The sequence below is a fragment of the Apteryx rowi genome, unplaced genomic scaffold (assembly GCF_003343035.1).
Source record: "Apteryx rowi isolate R43461 unplaced genomic scaffold, aptRow1 scaffold_41, whole genome shotgun sequence".
NCBI classification, from domain to species: Eukaryota; Metazoa; Chordata; class Aves; order Apterygiformes; family Apterygidae; genus Apteryx; species Apteryx rowi.
The window spans coordinates 160945-182022 of NW_020450621.1; the positions used below are offsets into that span (position 1 = coordinate 160945).

The 21078-nt window shown below is 39.0% G+C and overlaps 1 protein-coding gene across 1 annotated transcript in view; it reads right to left on the bottom strand.

Moving 5' to 3' along the window:
- Positions 1 to 1399: 1399 nt before the first annotated feature.
- Positions 1400 to 21078, bottom strand: part of OGFOD3 (2-oxoglutarate and iron dependent oxygenase domain containing 3) — a gene marked incomplete at its 5' end in the record, with an annotated part of 49252 nt that continues 29573 nt past the window's right edge. The window contains 3 exons of the mRNA XM_026075689.1: positions 1400 to 4531; positions 7050 to 7088; positions 17979 to 18102. Coding sequence (XP_025931474.1) covers positions 4395 to 4531; positions 7050 to 7088; positions 17979 to 18102 — 300 coding nt within the window. The remainder of the gene's footprint in view (positions 4532 to 7049; positions 7089 to 17978; positions 18103 to 21078) is intronic.

The window sequence follows — 21078 nt, forward strand, 5'->3', positions numbered from 1 at the left end:
TGGACCTTATGAATAAAATCAAATAACTAAGAAATGAAGCTAAATTGCTGATACGAAGCTAAAGCTAATATCTTGTAAATGGAGTATCCTGGTAAACATTTCTGGGCTTGAAACTCATTAAGATAGAACTTATAATACTTCAGGCGGACAATACATTCTCAACATTAATGTACCTTTCCAAGCCTTTGCTTGGTTTATGGGGCATTAAAAACAAAACTCAGTGATTCTACAACTGCTTTCACAAATGAAAAATTTATATGTGAGAAATCCCAAGAAGTCCACTCAAAGCTACTAGGATCAGATTGTATGGGATTTAAAAAATAAATGCATGCTAGAGGATGGAAAGTCAGGTTTATGTTAACGATAGGCTGCTCATATACCTGTTAAGTTTACAGAAGTTTCAGATATTCCCCAAAACCTTTAGAAGTAATACAATTTCACTAAGCTCCTCAGAAAGCCTCGCTTAATCTCTTATTAGAGATTCAAAGTTTGGCTTGGTGTTGTGCCATTTTTTCTGTTTCATCCTGGGATGTTTCACACAAACAGGCTCTACCTTTCTTTACAAAATACTTGTATTTAGAAGTACAAATCAACATTCCCAAAGATTTAAAACAAGTACACTTTAAGGTACGAGGCTGTAAATTCACGCCAGAAGTTAGCCCCAGTTCACACCGAACATGCACTGACCTTTCTTTGCCCTGTTTGAGCAGTGAGGGCTTTTTAGAAAGGTTCTCACACGACTGGGAAACATCAAGCCAAATTCTGCTGTTACCTTGTGCTCAATGAAAAGCGCTTGTCTTCAGCAGCTTCGTATCAGATTTGCACTAGTTTAACCAAACAGATTCTTTCTTTAATGTAAGCGGAGTTCTAAGAAACAGCACTGCATTTCCCAGCAGCAATGGGGAGGCTGAACCTGACAGAGAACAGAGATATCGAAAGAAATTAAAAAGTGTTTCAAATTCAGAATTACTGGTCGAGGATTTGCAGAGGGACACCTTTAAAAAAAAAGTTATTCCTTGTATTTAAATGGACTAAATTAGTCGAGATTATTTCTAATGGTCCTTGAATTCTACAAATTCCAATCTGCTCCAGGAACACCAGCCTTTCTATGATGATTATTCTCCTGCTGGAGGCTATGATCCGAATCTTTTTGATGGTCCTGTATTTCCTCATTTGTTATTTAATTTCTTCATAGGTCTAGATATTGCTTTTAGTGGTCCGGATATTGAAGCTTCAAATATAAAATCTCAGTGTTGAAACACACAACATATTGAACTACTATGTTTTTTTTTTTCAAAACATGAATTCTCTTACCAGCTGCAGCACACACAAGTTTTTCACAAATCGCATTTGACAGGTTTGGTCATCATACTGAACACATTACTGAAGCTAAAAACTCCAGACGACACACATACCAAGTTGATTTTATTTCTGAATGTCAGTCAGTTCACAGCGTGGAAGAAATGCACCGTGATCTGAAGATATTACAATGCACAGGATCTCCAAAATATTAAAACCTGAGAGGAGGTTATCTGAGATTTCCCCCAAGGTCTAACATGTTCTTGTTAAGCAATATTTTATGGAGGACAGCTCTGAGAGAAGTGTCACTTTCATTTAGTGCAACTCAAAGCCTGCCTGACAGACAGAAGGAACTAACAAACACTTCCAGAGTGGCAAAACACTATTAATTTATATGACAGTGTTACAGAGCGGTGATAGGACATACAGGAAAGTGAGAATTTTTGGAACAGAGGACCTCAACCTGGAGAATCACAACCCAGATCCAGGGCTCCCCAGATATTTAGCTTCCAATAATATCAAATATTTTTGTGGAAAAGGCCATACATTTAAATGACAAGATAATGGTAGGAACTGAGTTTTAACCCAATAAATCTGTTGCTGGTGATGTTGGTCTGTCTTCATACAGAAGAACAACTGAAGTGTAATGCAAACTTTGAATTAACAGCCTTTGAAACAAGTATTTAGATACAGAGCGCTACTAACTTTACTATTTCCTAGCATCCAGCCATTGTAACAATTTTTCCTTGGTAGCAAGGACAAGGAAGTGTTTAGTCTTTTTCATGTTTGAGAACAGAGAAAATGAAATGATAGAAAACTAATCTTGCTGGTGTGCCAGCTGAGAATACTACCAATAGAATAGATGCAAGTGATCAGTCATCATTCCTCTTTATACTGATCTTCAGTGTAATCCCCCAATATTTAGTATTTCCACTGAAGGGTAGATTAAAACAAAGATGAAACTTGTGTGCAGAAAAATCAAACCATATTCCCAGATTTTCAAAGAATTTCATAGAAATGATACAGATTATTAGTAAACTGAATCAACGTGTTTGCTTCAGAATTTGATTGAGGAAAAAACATTATTTTTTCCTACCATTTACTTATCAATGTGCTGATCTGCAGACAGCTTTGACTATAATAACAAAGGAAGGTAGTTCACAAGATTACACATTTGTTTCATTACTTCATCTGTATTACGATGCAACCCCTCTTTTCTGAAGTTCTTGGAATTTATTATGCTATTAACACCACAGACCAATGATCATAGTTAATAGAAAAAGTCTTCATATTAAACAAAAAAAGTCTAAAAAGACCTACTGAGAAACTTTYTGAAACAGCTAAAACATTGCTCTGGACAAGATAAACATAATATTTCATGCCACAAGATTTGTAATTGTGGAAACAATTAACAAAAATCAGAGCTTCCTTCAATTTAGTCTTAAGTTTAAGTTTAGGCTCAATAAACAGATATTTCCAAAGTATTTTACCATCTTCAAAATGAAAGTCTCTGTTTCTGAGCCAGACATGGATGTATGACAGCTCCAACCCTGGACCATTTCAATTTAAAATGTAGAAGGACACCAATGTCCTTCATTGGTGGTTTTCTTACCCAGCCTTCCAAGCAGCAAGCCAGGGTTTACAGGATTGAGTCTAAGAAGGCCAGAACTGGCCCATGGAAAACCACCAAAGGAACTAGCTTTCTTCTCAACTGTGTCCTCTCCCAAGTCCTACTGTCCTAACTGGGAGTTACTCGCTCAGATGAATCCAGAAGACTGACTACCTCTGTCTGTCTCTCCCTTTCATATTTGCTCCAAGGACAGGCTTGTATGGTCAAGCCATTGCCATAAAGAGCTCTTAGCTATAGTATGGGGTTGTCAACCTTGCTACAGAGGAGGCTTTTTGCTTGTGTTCAGCATTGGCTAATTTGATTCACTGTGGACTTCATATTTTAATTAAAGTAACATACCAATGTTGAGAGCTTCTGAAGATTCCACTACTACAGTCCAACAGGGATATACTAACTTGCTTAAATAGTGTCAGTAGTACCACTGTCACAGCATGGAGCTCAGACTAGCTGCCTGAGTATTTGGACAACTTCTTGAGAGAGGAGGAGTTGGCAGGCCCTGCTCGGCTCCACACTGCTAAAGCTACAGGGCTAGCAGCATCCAAAGTAGCTGAAGGTCTCCGGCACAGAAACAACAGACAGTGGTACTCAGAGATCAGGACTCTTCCTGGGCACCCAGTGAAACCCTACATTGYGCATAAGGCATTAAATTGAAGGACCAAGAGACTATAACCACTTTCATTAAGAAGGTGCAGAGAAACTGAGGGCGAGTTCAGAATGCTGCTTTCTGGTCAGAGGGACCAAAAGCGGTGCCATTCCCCAGTGTACTGCAGCATTTGTTATTCAAGAGCTCTGTGCTTTCTGGCTAATCAAAGAATTGTATTTCTGATTTTGTATTAACTAGTCCCTGTCTGTAGCAGAAAATCCATAGTAATTTACTTAAAAATTAAAAAACAAACAAACAAAAAAACACAGTTCAAGTAAGTTCCAGTGGTCAACCCACAGTTGTATTGCCAACTAATGCCCATGCCAGGGAGAATACATTCCTCTATCAATAAAAAGTATGTTCAGCAAAATAACGTTCATCCTGCTGTATTAACTTCAGTGAAACTTTCTGTATCCCAATAGTAATGGAAGAGACTAAAGAATTTAACAACAGCTAACAGCAGCATGGGGAGTCATATCAGAACACAGTCCAAAAGGTGGTTTGTATCTTTTAAACCAAAGAATTATTAAAAAAAAAAAAAAAAAATAGAGCATCCCAGGACTCTTCTTGGTTTGCAACCTATCCCCTTAGAACATGAAGGCAAACCATTTACAGAATATAGCAAATTTAAGATGGTCCTTAAGGCACTGTTCCCAACACTTACGGAAAACAACATGGTGAAAACGAAATGTATTACAAAATATTAATCCAATTGGGAAATTCGAATTGAACGCGAGTTTACACAAGATGTTACCCATTTTTCCCCTTCCCTTTCAGGGCTTCTCTCATTCCATTTGACCTCAYGCTTCACCCCAAGAAGAATTACATCAAGACTGGATCCCCAATGCTGTGGTCTGGGTTGCAAGTGAAGGAGATGGTGATTGCATAGCGAGTGCCCCAGCGAACCTTTTCCACCCGATGAAGGTTCTCCGATCCAGAGGTGAAAAAGGAAACCCGGCCTGTAAAGACAAATTATTGAATCAGTGACATGGAGTTTGCCATTCAGCTGTCGGCTTTCTACACAGTTTTGCGATTGTTGTCTCAGTCCGACTGTTCCCTAGCTACCGAGAGCCCAGAGGTCATCACAAAGACAAACTGTTATGAGCTTATGCTGCACTCCGACAGCTTTATGGACTGTTTAAAACACACATTAATCATTTGTGTTACAAAGCTGGAGACATGATTTCACCATATCTCAAAGTTTATAAAAGGTGGGAAGAATCCAAGAACATTCAAATCCAGTTCTGAGTTGCCTCAATTTAAAAAAAAAAACAAAACAAAAACCCTCTAGTGGCTGAACTGTCAGCAAAGTATTTTGATTTCCTCCCTGCTCCCCTCCTAACCTGGGCTCTAATTTTAGACAGAAGGAGGGAGTGCTACACAGGTGGCAAAAAAATCTTAATTGGAAAAACACCCAGGAGGTTTACAAGCAGCTGTGGCAGCTTCTCAGCTTTGTACTGAATATTCGCTATAGCTTTCTGTGCACAGTCAGATCACTCACTGTTCAGCCAGGTTAAAAAAAGTTACCTATCACTGTTGTATACAAATTCAGTTTTCCTTAGAAAGAGTAAAACTGTTTTATAGAAGCAAATGCTTACTCCTGTACTTCATCACTTTAAATTTTCACCACCACCACCCCCCCCGTGTTGGGGTTCTGCTGGACTTAAGCAGCTTTAAGGTGAAATCTGGTTACTCTGATAATGACATTTGAGGTCTATTAGCATTCCACTTGCTGAAACAGCAAAACAGGGCACTCTAGACACTTTCACATTATTTAACAATTTGAGAATATAGGAGTTTAACGTCCAGCAAGTAACCCAGAAGGGAAGCAGCACTCCAGGACCGCTCAAGCTCTCCTAGAAAGCCAATAATACTCACCTGCACAGCTGTTTTATCCCAATAGCGTATTCTGTTTTCCTACTCGTGCAATTTTTCCACTATTCAAATTAGATTGAAGTTTGTTATAAACTTATCTTGGGGAATTCAACTGACAATCTGACTCTGCCTGGGACACATTCTTCATCAGGCAAAATGAAGCACTTGAATGCCTACTTAAAATTTGCACAATAACATGGCAAACTATTCCAACAGTTACACAATCTACACTGCAGAAATGGGCACCAGCCACGTGGCAGGCTTTCTTTTCTACCTAAAAAAGATCCAAAAGATACAGAAGTTATTGTGCTTGTAAACTCTTAAGCCGCTCTCATGGGAGACTTGAACAAAACTAGACTGGCCTCATGGAGCTTGGTTCACCTACTAATATCTGAGGTTTATTTCAGTAACCCTTGTGCCCCTTTGCACACTGAGTTGCAGTTCACATTTAATCTTTCATACAAGTCAGTCTTAACTGCCAAGCAGAACCGTTAACTCATATATCATAATCTTCTCTGCCTGTGACTGCATATCAATAGGGGGTAAAGCTATATATCAAATAGATTAATTTATATAAACAGTTCATATACACTTTGGTGTCCTGCACTTATGGATGAAAGACTGTAAATGAAGGCAATGTATTCCTATCCTATGAATGTTATAATGAACAGAGCTACCCTCTTAAGGATTTCATCCAAAGTCCATTTGTCCTGAAAATGTTATTTTTACTCCTATTTGCACATCATTCAAGTACTTCATTATCAATCCATCGCCTATTCACCTAAAGCTTTGCCTTAAACTGAATTTCAAGCTTTTTTGTTTGATCTCTTATTAGAAGAAGTAAAGTTAGACAAGATTCAGTGTATTGTTTAAGCCAGTTAATTAAACTGGATTCTTTGCCTATACAGAAAGTGTTTTAATTTCTTTAACAAACATGCGTCTTCATATATGTGGTATGTTATAACTACTTCTGCATCTCTTCCCCTATCTGCCAATTGAGTAGCTGAACAAAGCCACAGCCTGTTTTTGAAGATGCTTTTTCTCACTTGGGAAGAATCTTTTTTAAATGACTTTCATTGCAAAACTTTGAAGTAAAAGCACACTCTTTCCATGCTACACTATTCTTAACAGTCTAACTGTTCAAAAAGAGCACAGTCTGCAAAGAACGTTAATTCCAATCCCAGCTGACAAAACCTGCAAGGAATATATGGTAACCTCATTATCCACAGACTTCTGCAGAAAGACACAAGACAAAATAAAGCTGTACCATTACAGGGTGACGTACACAAGTTTCAAACACACTGAGATCGTACCCTTCATAATCTTGCTTCAATACACAATATATGGAAACCACTTCAAAGTGAAATCACTACAAGAAAACATGTCAGGACAAAGCAAGTTTTTCCGTAGAAAAGTGCGTATCTATGCCTATAATATAATCTGTCCTTGTTCTGGCTAGTTTCTGAACAATTTTCAGTTAAGATTGTAAACCTCTAAGTTTCAAACTATGAACCATGTTAGCAAGTGTAAGGCCATATGCAATATGGAATCTGTTTTAGCTATGCATTCAAGGTGTTTAAAGTACACATTTTTTAATGTTACCTTCTGATACAGCCAACTGATGTATCCRTGTTAGGATTTCTGTAATTGGGAATGAGAAGGGGAAGACAGGCATAAGGCAGGTCCACTAAGCTCTCCGGTCTATGAAAAATTGTTAGAGTGATTTTTGAGCTTCATAACAGATTAGTGTTGCATTACAAATGCTTAAGAATGGTTAAGCAACTATTCATTGTACATCAAAAATACATAATATATATACTTGCAGTTTCCCCACTGAAACATTTTTAAATCACAAAAGCTCAGGGGAAAGTGCACAAAATTCTAATTCTGCTTCTTTTGTCCTTTTCTTTCATTGAGTTAACAATTGCCTCAAACGGGTCTTTTCATTTTCTTCTTCCCTCCCACAATCTGCCTGCACAGATTTCTTTCCAGCACACTCTTCTGCTCCATTAACGAAATTTTGACTTCATGGCACAGAAATTTGTTAGATTCATGAATGCTTACTGTTAAAATGTAGCCTTTTTTGAGATCACAAGCTGCTACTCAATACAATTTTATAAGATGATACTATCTAACAAGAAAAGAAAGTTATGTTACCCCTGATCCTTAAGGCATGAACTTTTGAAGAGTGGAAGAAACAGGAGAGGGATTGTCTCCTGTTTCGGGCTCCACGTTTCTAAGCTTTGAGAAAGACACCAGTCTCTGAGCAGGGTCTTGGAGGATGGACACCGGGATGGAGGTGTCCTGGGGTTAGGACTTCATGTCCAGGAACATCACTCTCTTGCAGCTTCTTTCACAAGCCTAACCCTCCCAGGCTGAGGGTGAAAACAAAGGCTTTTTTCTGCTTTTTTTTTTTCATTGAGACAAGTCTACAGTCAGAGAAGTATTTCATCCTGAATGTGAACATTTCACTTGTATTTTCCCAATCACTGCAAGATGCAGAAAACTCCACCGCTTCTTCAGTTTCACCATGCTCTGACCAGTACCTCAGCCTCAGGGGAGAGTTCTGGCTCCCCATAAGGGAAGTGTGGGCTGCCCTCCCACATCTTCTGCCTCTGTCTCTTCCTCCTCACCTCCACCTTCCTTTCCATGACACCTAATTCGGGCAAGGCATACTGCAGAGGTGAGTGGAGCGGGCCACAGAGCATGTAGCACTCCTTGCACTCACGCAGCCTTCATTCTTGACAAAGATACATTTTGAAAGTGCTTCTGTCAATGATCTTTCCTCTTTTCTGCCCACAAGAACGCACTTAAAACTTGTACTAAGATTAGTCAAAAGTTTCATCCATAGGTGCAGCTGCCTCTCAATCCCTTGGTGCCCCTTAAACATCCACGTATGCTTTTTTAAACTTGTTCTCAAGAGCGCAAAGGATAAATTGTGCTGGAGATGAGAGAACTACTGTCATGGAAAACTCACATGCAAACTCATTTAAATACACCAGTCTCTCACACTGATCTAGGACAAGGAGCTGCCAACACGATCAGCACCGCAGCATCCATCAAAACTGGGTCCAGGCATCGGTGTTGCTGACAGGAGTCAAGCTCTGAAACGCTGTCAGCCTGAGAAAAGCTTGTGGTACGAAAAGCAGGACAGGAAATACAGGGAGCAAGATCTTAATCACACTAAGGGTAACCACTTATTCTCCTGGGAGTTTTTTGACAATCAATTTTTGCACTCATCCACAGGAATCATTATTTATAAAGATATATGAGTGCCAGTCACAAGCCTCACTGCTATGAATTTTATGCAATCCTAATTTTGATGAAGCAGCACTGTTATTTTTAGGAATAATACTTAATAAGCAGCAAAAGCAAAGGATATTTCATTATATGCAGCAATTATACCCCATTTAATTACTCAAACAAAACCAGTAGAGGAATACCTGTATACACTATAAGCCTTTGCTTTTCCCTGCCTTTGCCTTCCCAGTTTTTAATCACACAGGTAATTGCCCCTTAGCAATGAGTGTGTTTGGATTAATTCAGAAGATATAACCTCTGCAAGAAGCAGCATATARAGAGAAAGAATTATCCCTTCAGCCACACATCACAGTAAAAGCATCAGCATAAGGCTTGCTCTCAGGAGACAAGCCAGGATGAATTTTAACGTTAGGTGGCACTTCCATAAACAAATTGCCTACAAGTTGCTACCTAAGCTCTGTACTGGGAGGCAACATAGACTGGAGGAATATACAAAGGAAACCTTTAATTGTCAATGACAACTATGTCCTCGACATGTACTGTGACTTCAATGAAACCACTTAATCTCTCATTTGTTTTCTTGTCTCTAAAATGACAATAGTACTGACCCATTCTAACAGGGTTACTGTGAAAATTAATTAGTAAACATCAGTACAATACTTTGCAGTTAACACACGTTCAGTTGCTTTATGAGTATGATAAAAAGCATCCTCTATTCTTTTTATTCTGACAAGAAAAAAATAGTAAGGGACAACAAGTTTAAATTATAACAAGCTGTAGAGAACACATAAAAGGACTTTGAGAGCCATGCAGTGTTAACATACCACAATGCTTCCAAGGAAGCATTATTACTGCAAGATTGTTATGCCTCTAATGTTATAGAACCACTCGATAATTTACGTTGAAAGAGACCTTGGGAGGTCATCCGGTCCAACCTCCTTCCTCAGAGCAGGGCTGACTTCTAAGTTAGATCCAACTTCAAAGTTACACCAGGTTGCTCAGGGTTGCATCATTAGCACATTAGTGCAGCATTAATAGCTGAGAAGCATCTAAAAGACAGCAAAGCCAAGAATAGTTTTGACTTTACTCAAATTAGGGACAAGAGAAGAGGGGGAAAAATGGTTTGTTACATTTCTACCCCATCACTTTGCTCCCTCATTAATTCTGGGTGAGACTATACATTTCACATGATTTTCATTTACAAGCCTTGTATTTTTTTCAGTGCCTCAGCATCACTCTCACCCAAATCAGCTCATCACGGGATACTCATCTCCTGAGCAGCAGCCACGCAGTTGGAAAGGCCTGCATTGCTATCAGCACACATTCAGATACCAAAATCTCCTGGAGGTCTCTCTCAGGCATGAGTATTTTGTTACCCTAGTGTCTCCCATGCTAGATCTTTTGAGCGGGGGCATTGGACTAGGTGATGTCTAGAGGTCCCTTGCAACTGCAACTAGTCTGTACAAAAATCCACTGTGACAATCACTTCCTATAGCCTCCCTGTTCACCACGTGCCCGTACTGCCACTGCAGCACAGTACGCTCCGTGCTCCCGTCCCTTATGTGAGACTACCACTTCGCCTTCCTTGGCGGTGTCCTTCTGACCCACCCTTCTAGTTTGCTTAGTTCACTGCCAAATTTCCTTGCCAACTCCCTGTGTCTTATGAACGTCACCAGGGAAGGACCAGGGCTGCTCATTCAGTTTTTGCCTGCCACCAGTGACAGGGAAGGGCTGGGGGAACGTAAGAGGTCTCACCTCTTCCCCATCCASAGCAGCCGCCTGGGGCACCGGAGAGACTGACCTGCTGCACAAAAGGGAATAAAGCAACTCATCTCCCAGGTTAAAGGGAAGCAGGAACAGTTTATTTGGCACTACAGAGTTATTCAGCATCTTTCATCTGATGCACTGACAGCTTTGACTGTCTGCTTAACATTTACCAGCTCTAAATGCTGCTCAGGAAAGAAAGAAAAATTGCATCTCATCTGCTGAATGACACCAAGACAGAAGCACTGCCTGGGAAACTGCACACCCACTATTGTGTTCTTATCCTCGTCATCTGTTTAGGATTAATTGCTAATTCATTCTCATGTAAACTGTCCAAAAAACACAGTATCCTTAGGCAAATAAACTTACAATAATACTTCCTGTAATCACAGAATAAAACTTACTTAATAAATATACTTATTCAATTACTTATAAATAAATGCAATGTTGAAAAGGGAGGGTTTTAAGCAAGCCCTTACACAAATCCCATAAAATTAATATGCAACAACAGCAACTGTAAGTGCCTTGACTTGAGATGAAGGGCAGGTCACACTTCTGTCACTGCTCTACTGTCAAGGTTTTTTCAGTCCAAGGTGTGCTGGGTGCCTGTGTCAGATGACAGCAGCACCACTGGGTAATGCTGCATTAAAGAGCTGGAAACCTTTCTAAAAGGAGTGCTAAAAATTATCAAAACAACAAGAGACCTAATGAAGGAGTATTTGGTGCATACTTCCTACCCACCTGCACACCATTGCTCTGCTAATCTGGATTTTGTCCCAGATATAAACCAAGTTTAATGGTCTCACTTCAAGGACAGTAGTCTGCACATTCTGCTAATCTTTATGCTAGAAGGAAGGGGGCAAATATCTCTAGCCACTTTCCCCACACACATAGATGAAAAGTATGCCAAGCGCAGAAGTATAAAGGTCTAAAAAGAAATAAAGCCACAGCAGTTATCAAATGAAGACTAGTTACAAAGTTGCTCCAAATTCATTTAGGAGACAGAGAAATTACTTGATGTTATAAATAAAAATCAGTGATTAATATGGTGAACTTTTTCATAGCTGGCTTGTAATTTGCTAAAATATTATCAATACTTTTAAATAGGCTTTAAATTCAGAAGCACCTGGACTGAAAACTTCCAAATTACAGTTTTTAAAGAAAATAAATGAACAGCTTAATTATTTCCTACTAAGTACATGAACATTTTTACATTCCAACAGAACCCCTGCCTGCCTCTCTTCCATCTGCACAGTTGGTTGCTCAAAATACCTGCAGTTTCTGCTCCCTACCTTATTTCTGAAAGTCTAACAATCTAGTGAARGTCTTAGACGTGAAAACTGCATAACTGTGCTGTGTCCTCATCACCCTTTGGAGTCTCACCCAGGCCTTTTGGCTCCATCCTCTCTCCCTATGGCTAAGGGAGAAGGATGGGGATATCACCTCTGCTCTGCCTTCCAGCTTTCCCCTTTGGTACTCAATCTCACCCAACCACCACTGTCAAAACTGCTCTGTTTCTCCCATTTTAGAGCACAGTGGGCAGCTGCAGAAGGTTTCTAACTTATTCACAGAATCACAGAATGGTTGGGGATGGAAGGCACCTCTGGAGATCATCTAGTCCAACCCCCCTGCTCAAGCAGGGTCACCTAGAGCATGYTGCACAGGATYACGTCCAGGCAGGTTTTGAATATCTCCAGAGAAGGAGACTCCACAACCTCTCTGGGCAACCTGTTCCAGTGCTCTGTCACCCTCACAGCGAAGAAGTTTTTTCTCATGTTCAGATGGAAATTGCTGACTCCAACAAAAAGCTGTCACCAAGAGAAGGCTCTAAGAACAAAGTGCACTTGCAATACCTCTGGATCATGTATTTAACTTTTCTTGACCTTGCTAAACATGGCATGTTTAGTAGAGCTGTGGTCAAAGCACATGGATGCCCAAGTTCTAGATTCTGGACTTCTGACAGAGAAACTTCATCCTCGCACAATCTGCTTTAATGATTTACTCACTGTGAACCCAAGAGTAACTTCTGCTACTCATTTTTCATTCAGAAATATTCTTCAAGCAGAAACAGTTCATGATAGCATCTATGGTGTGTGACATTAATGGTCACAAAGCTTAGGAACCAAAAAGAAATGAAATGCCATCATTACTAAACTATACAGCACAAGATAGCTGAGCCAGCAGCTAATTTGGTATTTTGTTTTACTTTATCTGTCACGTTACCCGGATTTCATCAAGTAACTAGCTGAAGTTTATTTTCCTCTGCTCCCTCTTTATGCCTTCAGCTTTGCTGTATATTTATCTAGCAGCATCAAATGAAATCTGTAGAATATCAGCCTGCATATGCATTACGTGAAACACTAAGTCCCACAGAAATACAGCAAGGAATGGAAAGCAAATAAGGTGCCTATTACATTTGCTCGTTTGTAACTTCAAGTATTTTATAGCAGGGAAAAGCCTTAGAGGCTAACTTTTGATGTTGAGAGTGCTCCACAATGCTCTGTGGAGCACTATAACCCAAGACACAAACACTCCTCAATCCTTTCAGTGGTCCAGCTAAAATAAAATGACCACTACTAACCTGAATAACAGATGCCTGCAACAGGACAGAGTTTTCTACATGAAGTAATTCATACAAGCAGCATGTAAACTGCAGGTCTGAGCTGAGCCTCTCAGCTACTTAATTGCTTTAAAGGCCCAGTTAAGAGATTAATTCATTTAATACCATCACAAACTTATCACCAAGCACCACTGAAATAAGATATCAGAGTCTGGAAGAAAGTTATCCTTCCCTGGAGAAAAGAACAGAAAGCAGAAGAGTCTTCAGAGCTATGCATAGAAATGAGGAGCTACTGAGCTACTGTTTGTGTCTGCTTCAATTTATTTTTGTGATGATTGCACCAGCTCCTCTTTTTCCTACCATTTCTCTGTAATCAACTTACTAGTGCCATATGTAATTTCTTACTGCTTTGCAATACCAATCACACCTGCCATCACACCTAGAACCGATGAACTTTGCATAGCTGATTATTACTGCTGCTACTAATGCCAGCTCCATTTTTTCTTCTCTAATATTGACAACAACTGGTGCGTGCTTTTTTTTTTTTAATCATGCTCAGCTTTCAGCTGTTACTGATTTGTCATCAGGATGATGTGATCCAGTTTTGCTGATTGGAGCAAAACTAAAGCTAGAAATGACAGAAGATTATCTATAAGGCATCATTTAGAGTCAGTGCAGAGAAAGATCAAAGCACCTATAGTCAGTGAAAAATTAACTAGTCCACAATACAAGATGAATTCTTAAAGCACAACAGGCCTATGTGACAAAGTACATAGGATCACTAAATATATACTTAATACAATTTTCACACCTTGTGTTAATGTTGTTGTGGGACTTCCGAATCTGGAAATCTCATTTTTCATTGTGTTTATTGTCCTTATGCTGCGCTCCCTCATAACGTAGTAGTGAATTCCCCAAAATCATTTTTTAAAGAGCACAATATAATAAAGATATGACAAATTCCCACTATTTAACTTGGAATACTGCAATTATTCTTGTGATTATGGGATTTGACAATCATGTGATATCTAACCACTGCAATAAAGCAACAGTTATATCTGTAAATGTATGCACAGAAACCCTGAAGGCCCTGGACTCTGAGGAAAGCATGTGTGCATCCTTAAATGTGTGCTTTTCTTATCTGAGCAGGAAATAAACTGATGGCTCAGGCTTTGAGCGTACATTTGTTTCCATTCTAAATAAAGAATGGTCCAACCTCACAAGTTCCCAAATAGTTCATACCTTCATCACAAGTGTTTTTACACTTACAGAAATGCACACTTCCCTCTGATAGCTATGAAAACATGCTAAATTTTATATTCAAGGAAGAAAAGAAGTCRTATTTTGCATTCTCCAATGCAGAGAATTCATTTTGCAAAATGGATTATTTTTCTTCCACATACACACAAAGCGCGACTGCAACATTTCCCTCCAGCCTTATATAAAGAAAACTTATATAAAGAAAAAAAAGATTTCTGTGAGCTGAAAACAAGTGCAGTAAAGATCACCTTAAAAAGAAAGCAAGAAATGTACATGCACATTAAGAACATAGGTACAGATATTTCATTCCAGCTGCAGAGTTTCATCCACACCTACCTCATAAAACGCAGTCCACGACTCATCTCCAATATTTCCAGTACCCAAATTCATGCAACAGACTCAAAAATTGCTAAGCTTTAAATATGGTTTACACCGGAAAATTTAGTAGCAGCATTAAATATACTATTTTAATATTAAAAAAAGGAATGATTTAACATCTCTCATGCCTTCTTAATCCAACTATATTAAAGATTGCTGCAACAGGTCCAAGGCCAGCGAGGGCAGGTCAGTATTGTAAGAGCCACAGCTTTTGTTTTGAAGAAGCTCATTCAAACTGTTGTGCCCTTTCTTTTCTTCTCTGGACCAGAGCTACCCCTTTTCCCAAGCCTTAACAGCTCAGCTCAGTTCATCTGCAAAACAACAACATTAGAGTTTCCACTCTGGAAAGAAGACCTAAAGTCATATTTTTATTTCTTATTTCTCAAAACAAGAATTTCTTAAGAGCTCTTCAGATTCTACAAAGTTATGCCTGTTAAAACTTTTTTCATTTCACTGTAATCTTGGCTATCAGGAAAAAAAAGGAAAAAAAAAGAAAAAGAAAAAGTGAAAAGAAATGCAGCCAGAATATGCTTATTTTGTAAAAGATTTCATATTGTAGCAGTAAAGATCAGTATAGCTTCTTCCCTCTTGAAATACTAATTTACCATTAGATTCTAAAATTTACTGAATCTGATTTAATTTGAATATGCTGAATGTAATCTCATTTCTACAAGTCCATAATAAAAATGTAATCCGGACACAGTCAACAGAAGATTTAGTCACAAATGCATTCACATCTGCTGGCACTAGGCTTAACAAGTCAGTAACTGGATTTTTTTTTTTTTTAATAAATAAATCCTAGACCAAAGGATAGCTACTTCCAGCAAGAATAGAAAAGCATGCCAGGCAAAGTGAGACTATCACAGGATCCCAGACAGTCAGTAACAAACATTCAAATGGAAATAAAACTGGTGAAACTGCAGTAAAATGGGAGCTGCCAGCCTACATTTCAGAAGATTAAAATCCACCTGAGTTAGTTTAAGAGTGGGAACAAATGGAGCAAAGGATGAAAACAAAACGCCAATGCATCAGTYTGAGAAACAGAAATAATGTGCACTTAAACACAACAGATACTACTTTAGAACTGAATCTTTATAAGAAAAAAAAAAAAACATGTTTTCTTTCAAACTAGTATTTCACTTGGAGCTGAGAATCCTCTTACTCTTGGTGCAGTGAACTTCTGGCAGTAGACAGAGGTTCCCAGCTTAAGTCAGAAGACACGTATGCATTTCTCTTGGGCCCTGATAGGCTTCAAAGATGATGTGTCCCCTTACTGCCAGGCTCTGCTATCACTGCCCAAAGGTCTATACGTATGAACTGGTGTAACAGTGGTGACTTATACATGTCCATTAAAAAGAAAAAAAAAAAAAAAAAAAAAAAAAAAAACTTAGGAGCCTCTACACAAATAAATTATAATTCTCTTTTAAAGCTAGATGTATTTGTTTAATAATTAAACTAGTCAATATTATAGACTGTGCTACAAATGCTATTGAGAATCTTAAGATCTCCCTCTCTTGCTCTTAGTATGACAAACATTTCAAAGGACTATTTTGAACCTGAAAAACATATCACCTTGTACCAGCAACATAAAACACCCTGGGGTCACTCCCTCATTACAGAACGGTGCTCTCCCACAAACTGCATTTTATCACCAAGCAGAAAACAAAGCACAGCTGCCTTTGCATTATGCTTTACCTTTACACCTTTTCTCACAGGATTTTAGTCATTATTTAGATAGCACCATAGGTGGTGACACTGTCATGGGATCCCTGAAAACTGTGTTTGGACAGAGGGGTGTGGAAGGAAGGTGTCACCAGCACTAAAACCCTTCTGTCGCGTACATGTGCCACATTTCATCTCTCCAAAAGGCTGTTCTCTGCCAGCTTTGCAGGGGTTTGTTTCAAAAGGTGTGTTTAATCAGTTCCACCGCAAACACACCGTCAGGACAAAAACCTATCAAAGGCAATGGCCAAAAACCAGACGCTGTGAAAAATCCTTCCCTCCCCCACTTCAGCCTCATCTGCTCCCCCTTTCTCCCCAAGAACAGCACAAAGAGCAAACGCCTTGCAGCACAGCCTGCAAATTAAATGGATGGGGCTGAATGGCTGCAATTTCACAGTTGCAGACTTCTTGAAATTAAGTCAGGGGAATGCTGCACATAGCAATTGGACTGACCGAGTGCCCTAGTGCTGTGCAAGGAGATGGCTGCCCTCCCAGCTACCCAGAATTCAGCTTGGACCTCTACAGCTATAAAAACAACTCAATCATCTTTGAATTGCGTCTGGAAATGAACGGGTTTAAATTGCTCTCTTTCAAAATACTGGTAGCAGCATTTTGCAAGAGAAGGTACTTTTCATTTAGCATTTATTTTGAACCACAAAACAACATAATCATACATGCAATTGTTGATACCAAACCCAGAATGCAGATAAGCTCAGAGTTTATCTAAACCAGTGCTACTGTTGGTCAGTGGATCACTGCTAATCCATGTCCCACCACAAAAAGACACTGCCTATCCGGAGGCAGGCAATAGCCAGAAGTCAGTTCTGCTTGGGGTAATACCTGTCAGCGATTACTGATGCTGTCTTTAAATGAATCAGCTTCCAAGGTTTTTTTTCTAAACTAAAAACAGTAGGAATAAAGTTTTTCTTGATTTTTTCCCCCCAAAATGTGACTGGTCTTGCATTAGAAAAAGTTGAGAAACACTGCTCTCGGCTCACTATTTTGCTGCCAGACAGATGAGTTGAGGCTGAGCACTTTCTTCCTAGGCACAATGCCCAAAAGTAATTCCAGTTTCAAGTGATCTATATATTAGAAAACCCTTAGATCAGCCTTAAGGAAAGGCTTTCTTAGCTATAAACTGACAGCAGCATGTTAATCCTGTCAAACCTGCTGAAAGGAGCTAGGGACTTATAAGCAAGTTACCACAGTTCACCATGTTCCTGCAAGTCAGCAGAGCTGCAGTCATTACCCATGAGCAGCAAAGGAATTTCAGGTCAAAAGGCCTAAATTAAATTGCTTTATCTTGCACTTGCTGTAGTCTAAGCATGTTCACAGTTGTCTTTGCTCTTTACGCCACAGTAACCTGCTAAGCTGTCGTAACTTGATCACAGCTCTGAGCCCTAGAGCTTTCAAGGAAGTCAATTTGTGCAGCCTAAGTCCAGATAACTCTATCAAGTCAAAAAAAAACCCAAATGCTACATTCTTCCACCATTCACAAAGTCCCACTACATCAGCTAGTTCGTTAGGATAATAAAGGGCAGAATTTTGTCTGCCTCAATGCGGGCAAACTGAAACTCTTATCTTACCTGCTCGGGGCTCGATAGTCTTGTTGGAACCTGCATCCATAAACACAAACCGTCCACCACCAAAATCTTCAGAGTAGTCAGAGAGATAGAGCAGCGAAGTATAATCAAAAGAGCCGTAAGTTACCTAGGAGTAAGTTAACATTAAAATTACCAAATTCTACTCTCATCTCTGCAGAACACACATAGCTGAGCAAACGGATCTGATAGGCTCTTCTAATTCCCCAATCTTCATATATTTAATAAAGGGTCTCTGAAAGCTGAGAAAGAAACCAGTCTTTTATAGGAATTGCATACATTTCTATTAGTCTAGTCTGTTCATCTAATCTGTTATGTATATATACACATACTAGATAGATATAACAATAATAGACTAGTATATGGTATTTGTACTGTTTCTATTATCAAAAYGTCCATTATTATAGAACTGCCCTATTGATCTCTGTCAGACTAAGGCTACTAAACAGCTAGCAAAAAAGCAATGTAGCATGAGTAACTGCACCTTTGCATCACATTAAAGATATATAAGGGCTCAGCTCTATGTATGTTATATCAAGATAAAATCCCACCATACGGCTGGTAATGAGATCCAAGAACAAAACTTTGAGTGATTAATTCTACCTCTTATCTAATCACAGTTACTCCTACTCTTTTCAATAGATGTTTAGGGTGAAAATCTTCAAAGGTGGCTTTCTATAAGTCTGTTTCCTCTCAGCCTACAGGCCAAACACCCCATTATTAAGCATAACATGTTGATTTTCCTTCCTTTTCAAATATTATTTATTTTGATATGTGTTGAAGATGGAAAAAGAAATCTTATATACGAGTGCTCAGAGAAAAGCTGTCTAAATACTCCAGAGACTTTAGCTAGATTCTGAAAATACTTCCCTTCCATATCTACCTAAAAGATGCTATTGATACAGCATTAAAATGGCTGTATTCTCCAATTTCTTTACAGCATACCATGACTCAGTCAAGTTCTGCGTTACACTGTCAAAGAGAAAAATGTGCAAAGTTGTATTGTATAAATATACAGCATTTATTGTATAAATATACAGCATTTGCAGAGTGTTTTGTCTGACCCAGTGACTGGTAGATGTAGGTGCTACTTCCAAACTTAGAAGTTCTCTAAATATTTTCATTTTTTTTTAAAGTTACATTCATTAGTGCTGGTTACATTTTTGCTCAACAGCAGTTGTACATACTATTCTGTATGGGCAACAACTAAAGAGAACACAGCAACAGATGGAATAGGAAGACATTTTTATTCTTATGCATTTTGTTATTTTGACCATAAGTGCTTAAAGAAAAAAAGTCAAATCTAGTGATATGCTTCACTACAAAGTCCAAATCACAAAAATGAGAAAAACATTTTAACGATCCCCTTCTCTCCATATTTACCCAAACCTTACAACCTATACAAGGCAATAAATGGGAATTACTGAGCACATGCCATTGCAACACCTCAAAGCAGCCATTCTGGAGCTTCCTACTGCAACCATCTTTGCAGAGCTATTTTCACCTTCATTACATCAGTGATAAATCCTCCAGGTAGTTTGAGAGAGGCTTCTGGCAAGTGAAGGCACTAGTGTGGAAGCTCAGTGAGATCTGCATCAACTCAAACTTCCAAGTCCAATGCATTAAAATTGTTTTTATGGAACTCCTTCAGTGGTGCAGCAAGTTTTGCTCCGTCAGTGCATTTCCCACCCTTCCCAGGATAGCCTTATCAATTCTGAACTTTTAAGAGCTGACTACAAACCATTTTGGCCTTGTCAAACACATCTTATAATTTCTATAGACTAACTGGGGAGTCAAGTATGCAAAGGAAAAATGGCCTTTCTGTTCCTGCTCTTGTTAACTACTAACTCTCAGAAGTAAGTCAGGCCTGAGAAACGCAACACTGGGGAAAGCAGGCACTAAATTATACCTAGTTATTGAAGTCTCTATAAAATACCACAAGCCCTCTGTGAATATCAAATGTATTTATTACCTTGTTAATAATTTCCAGTACCAGAAAGATTAATACCTGAACCAGACATTCAAACCATGTGAGAAGAGCTGCCATTAAAACCAGGTGATAAGCCATACGGGCACATTGCAGACACATGACGTTTCTATAGCTCCTTAGGAGCAACTCCATCGAAAAGATGCAGGCACTTCTGTTCAGTCTGATAATTCACAGAGCACAACTTAAATTCACTAGTACACTCTTTTTGACTACCCTTTACACAAATAACTCAAACACAGTTATTATTTAATGGTAGCTGCTTGTAATGTTGCTTTTATAATACTTCTTTAAAGGATATTATTATAAATACAGCTAATTATCAGAATTAAACAGCCACATTTTGCAGTGTGATACCCTCAGATTATTTGGGGACACATTTATTCCTCAATTTCCAAACTGAATAGTTGTAGGAATGTGCAACAGGCCTGCAGGTACTAGGAAAGATATATAACACTCTTTCTCCACTTTCCATTGCAGAAAAAAATACAAGTATTTATTGCCTTTCCAATCAGCATAGGTCTAGATGCATGATACCCTGCACTGTTCTTTTCCTGTAAGGCTCCACCTACATATTTGTGCAGATAATCAGAAAACTGGCCTTAATAGCTACTTCCAATGCTCTATATATTGGTAGTATCTATTTATTAGACAACATATGTCTCTCTCTAAATTATGAGGGTCTGTAGGTGAGGTAGCAGGTTTGAGGGGACACAAGAAGAAACTTCCCTGGATTTCAAAGATGATGCTGTCCTATGGCAGAAGCAAGATCTCTTGATGTACTTCGTTAAATATATAATGACTTGAGGAGAAGGAAAAGAAGAGTAAAAGAGAGTCTGGTGTTGCAGCAGCTTCAGCCCAACTGTTAGTAACACAGCCTCAACAGCCAGAGGAGAGAGGGCTGCTAGGAGGGTCAGAGAAATGGAGAGCAGATCACAGATAGGTTGTGAAGGCTTAGTTTGTTCAGCTTAGGCAAAGAAAGGCTGAAAAGGGATATGACTGCTACCTAAAAATGCATGGGAATCGAAGGAGGTAGAACTGGGAGAGGAGAGGAAAAGAGCTGCATAAGTTACAAACCAAAATAGGACCAAAACAGAC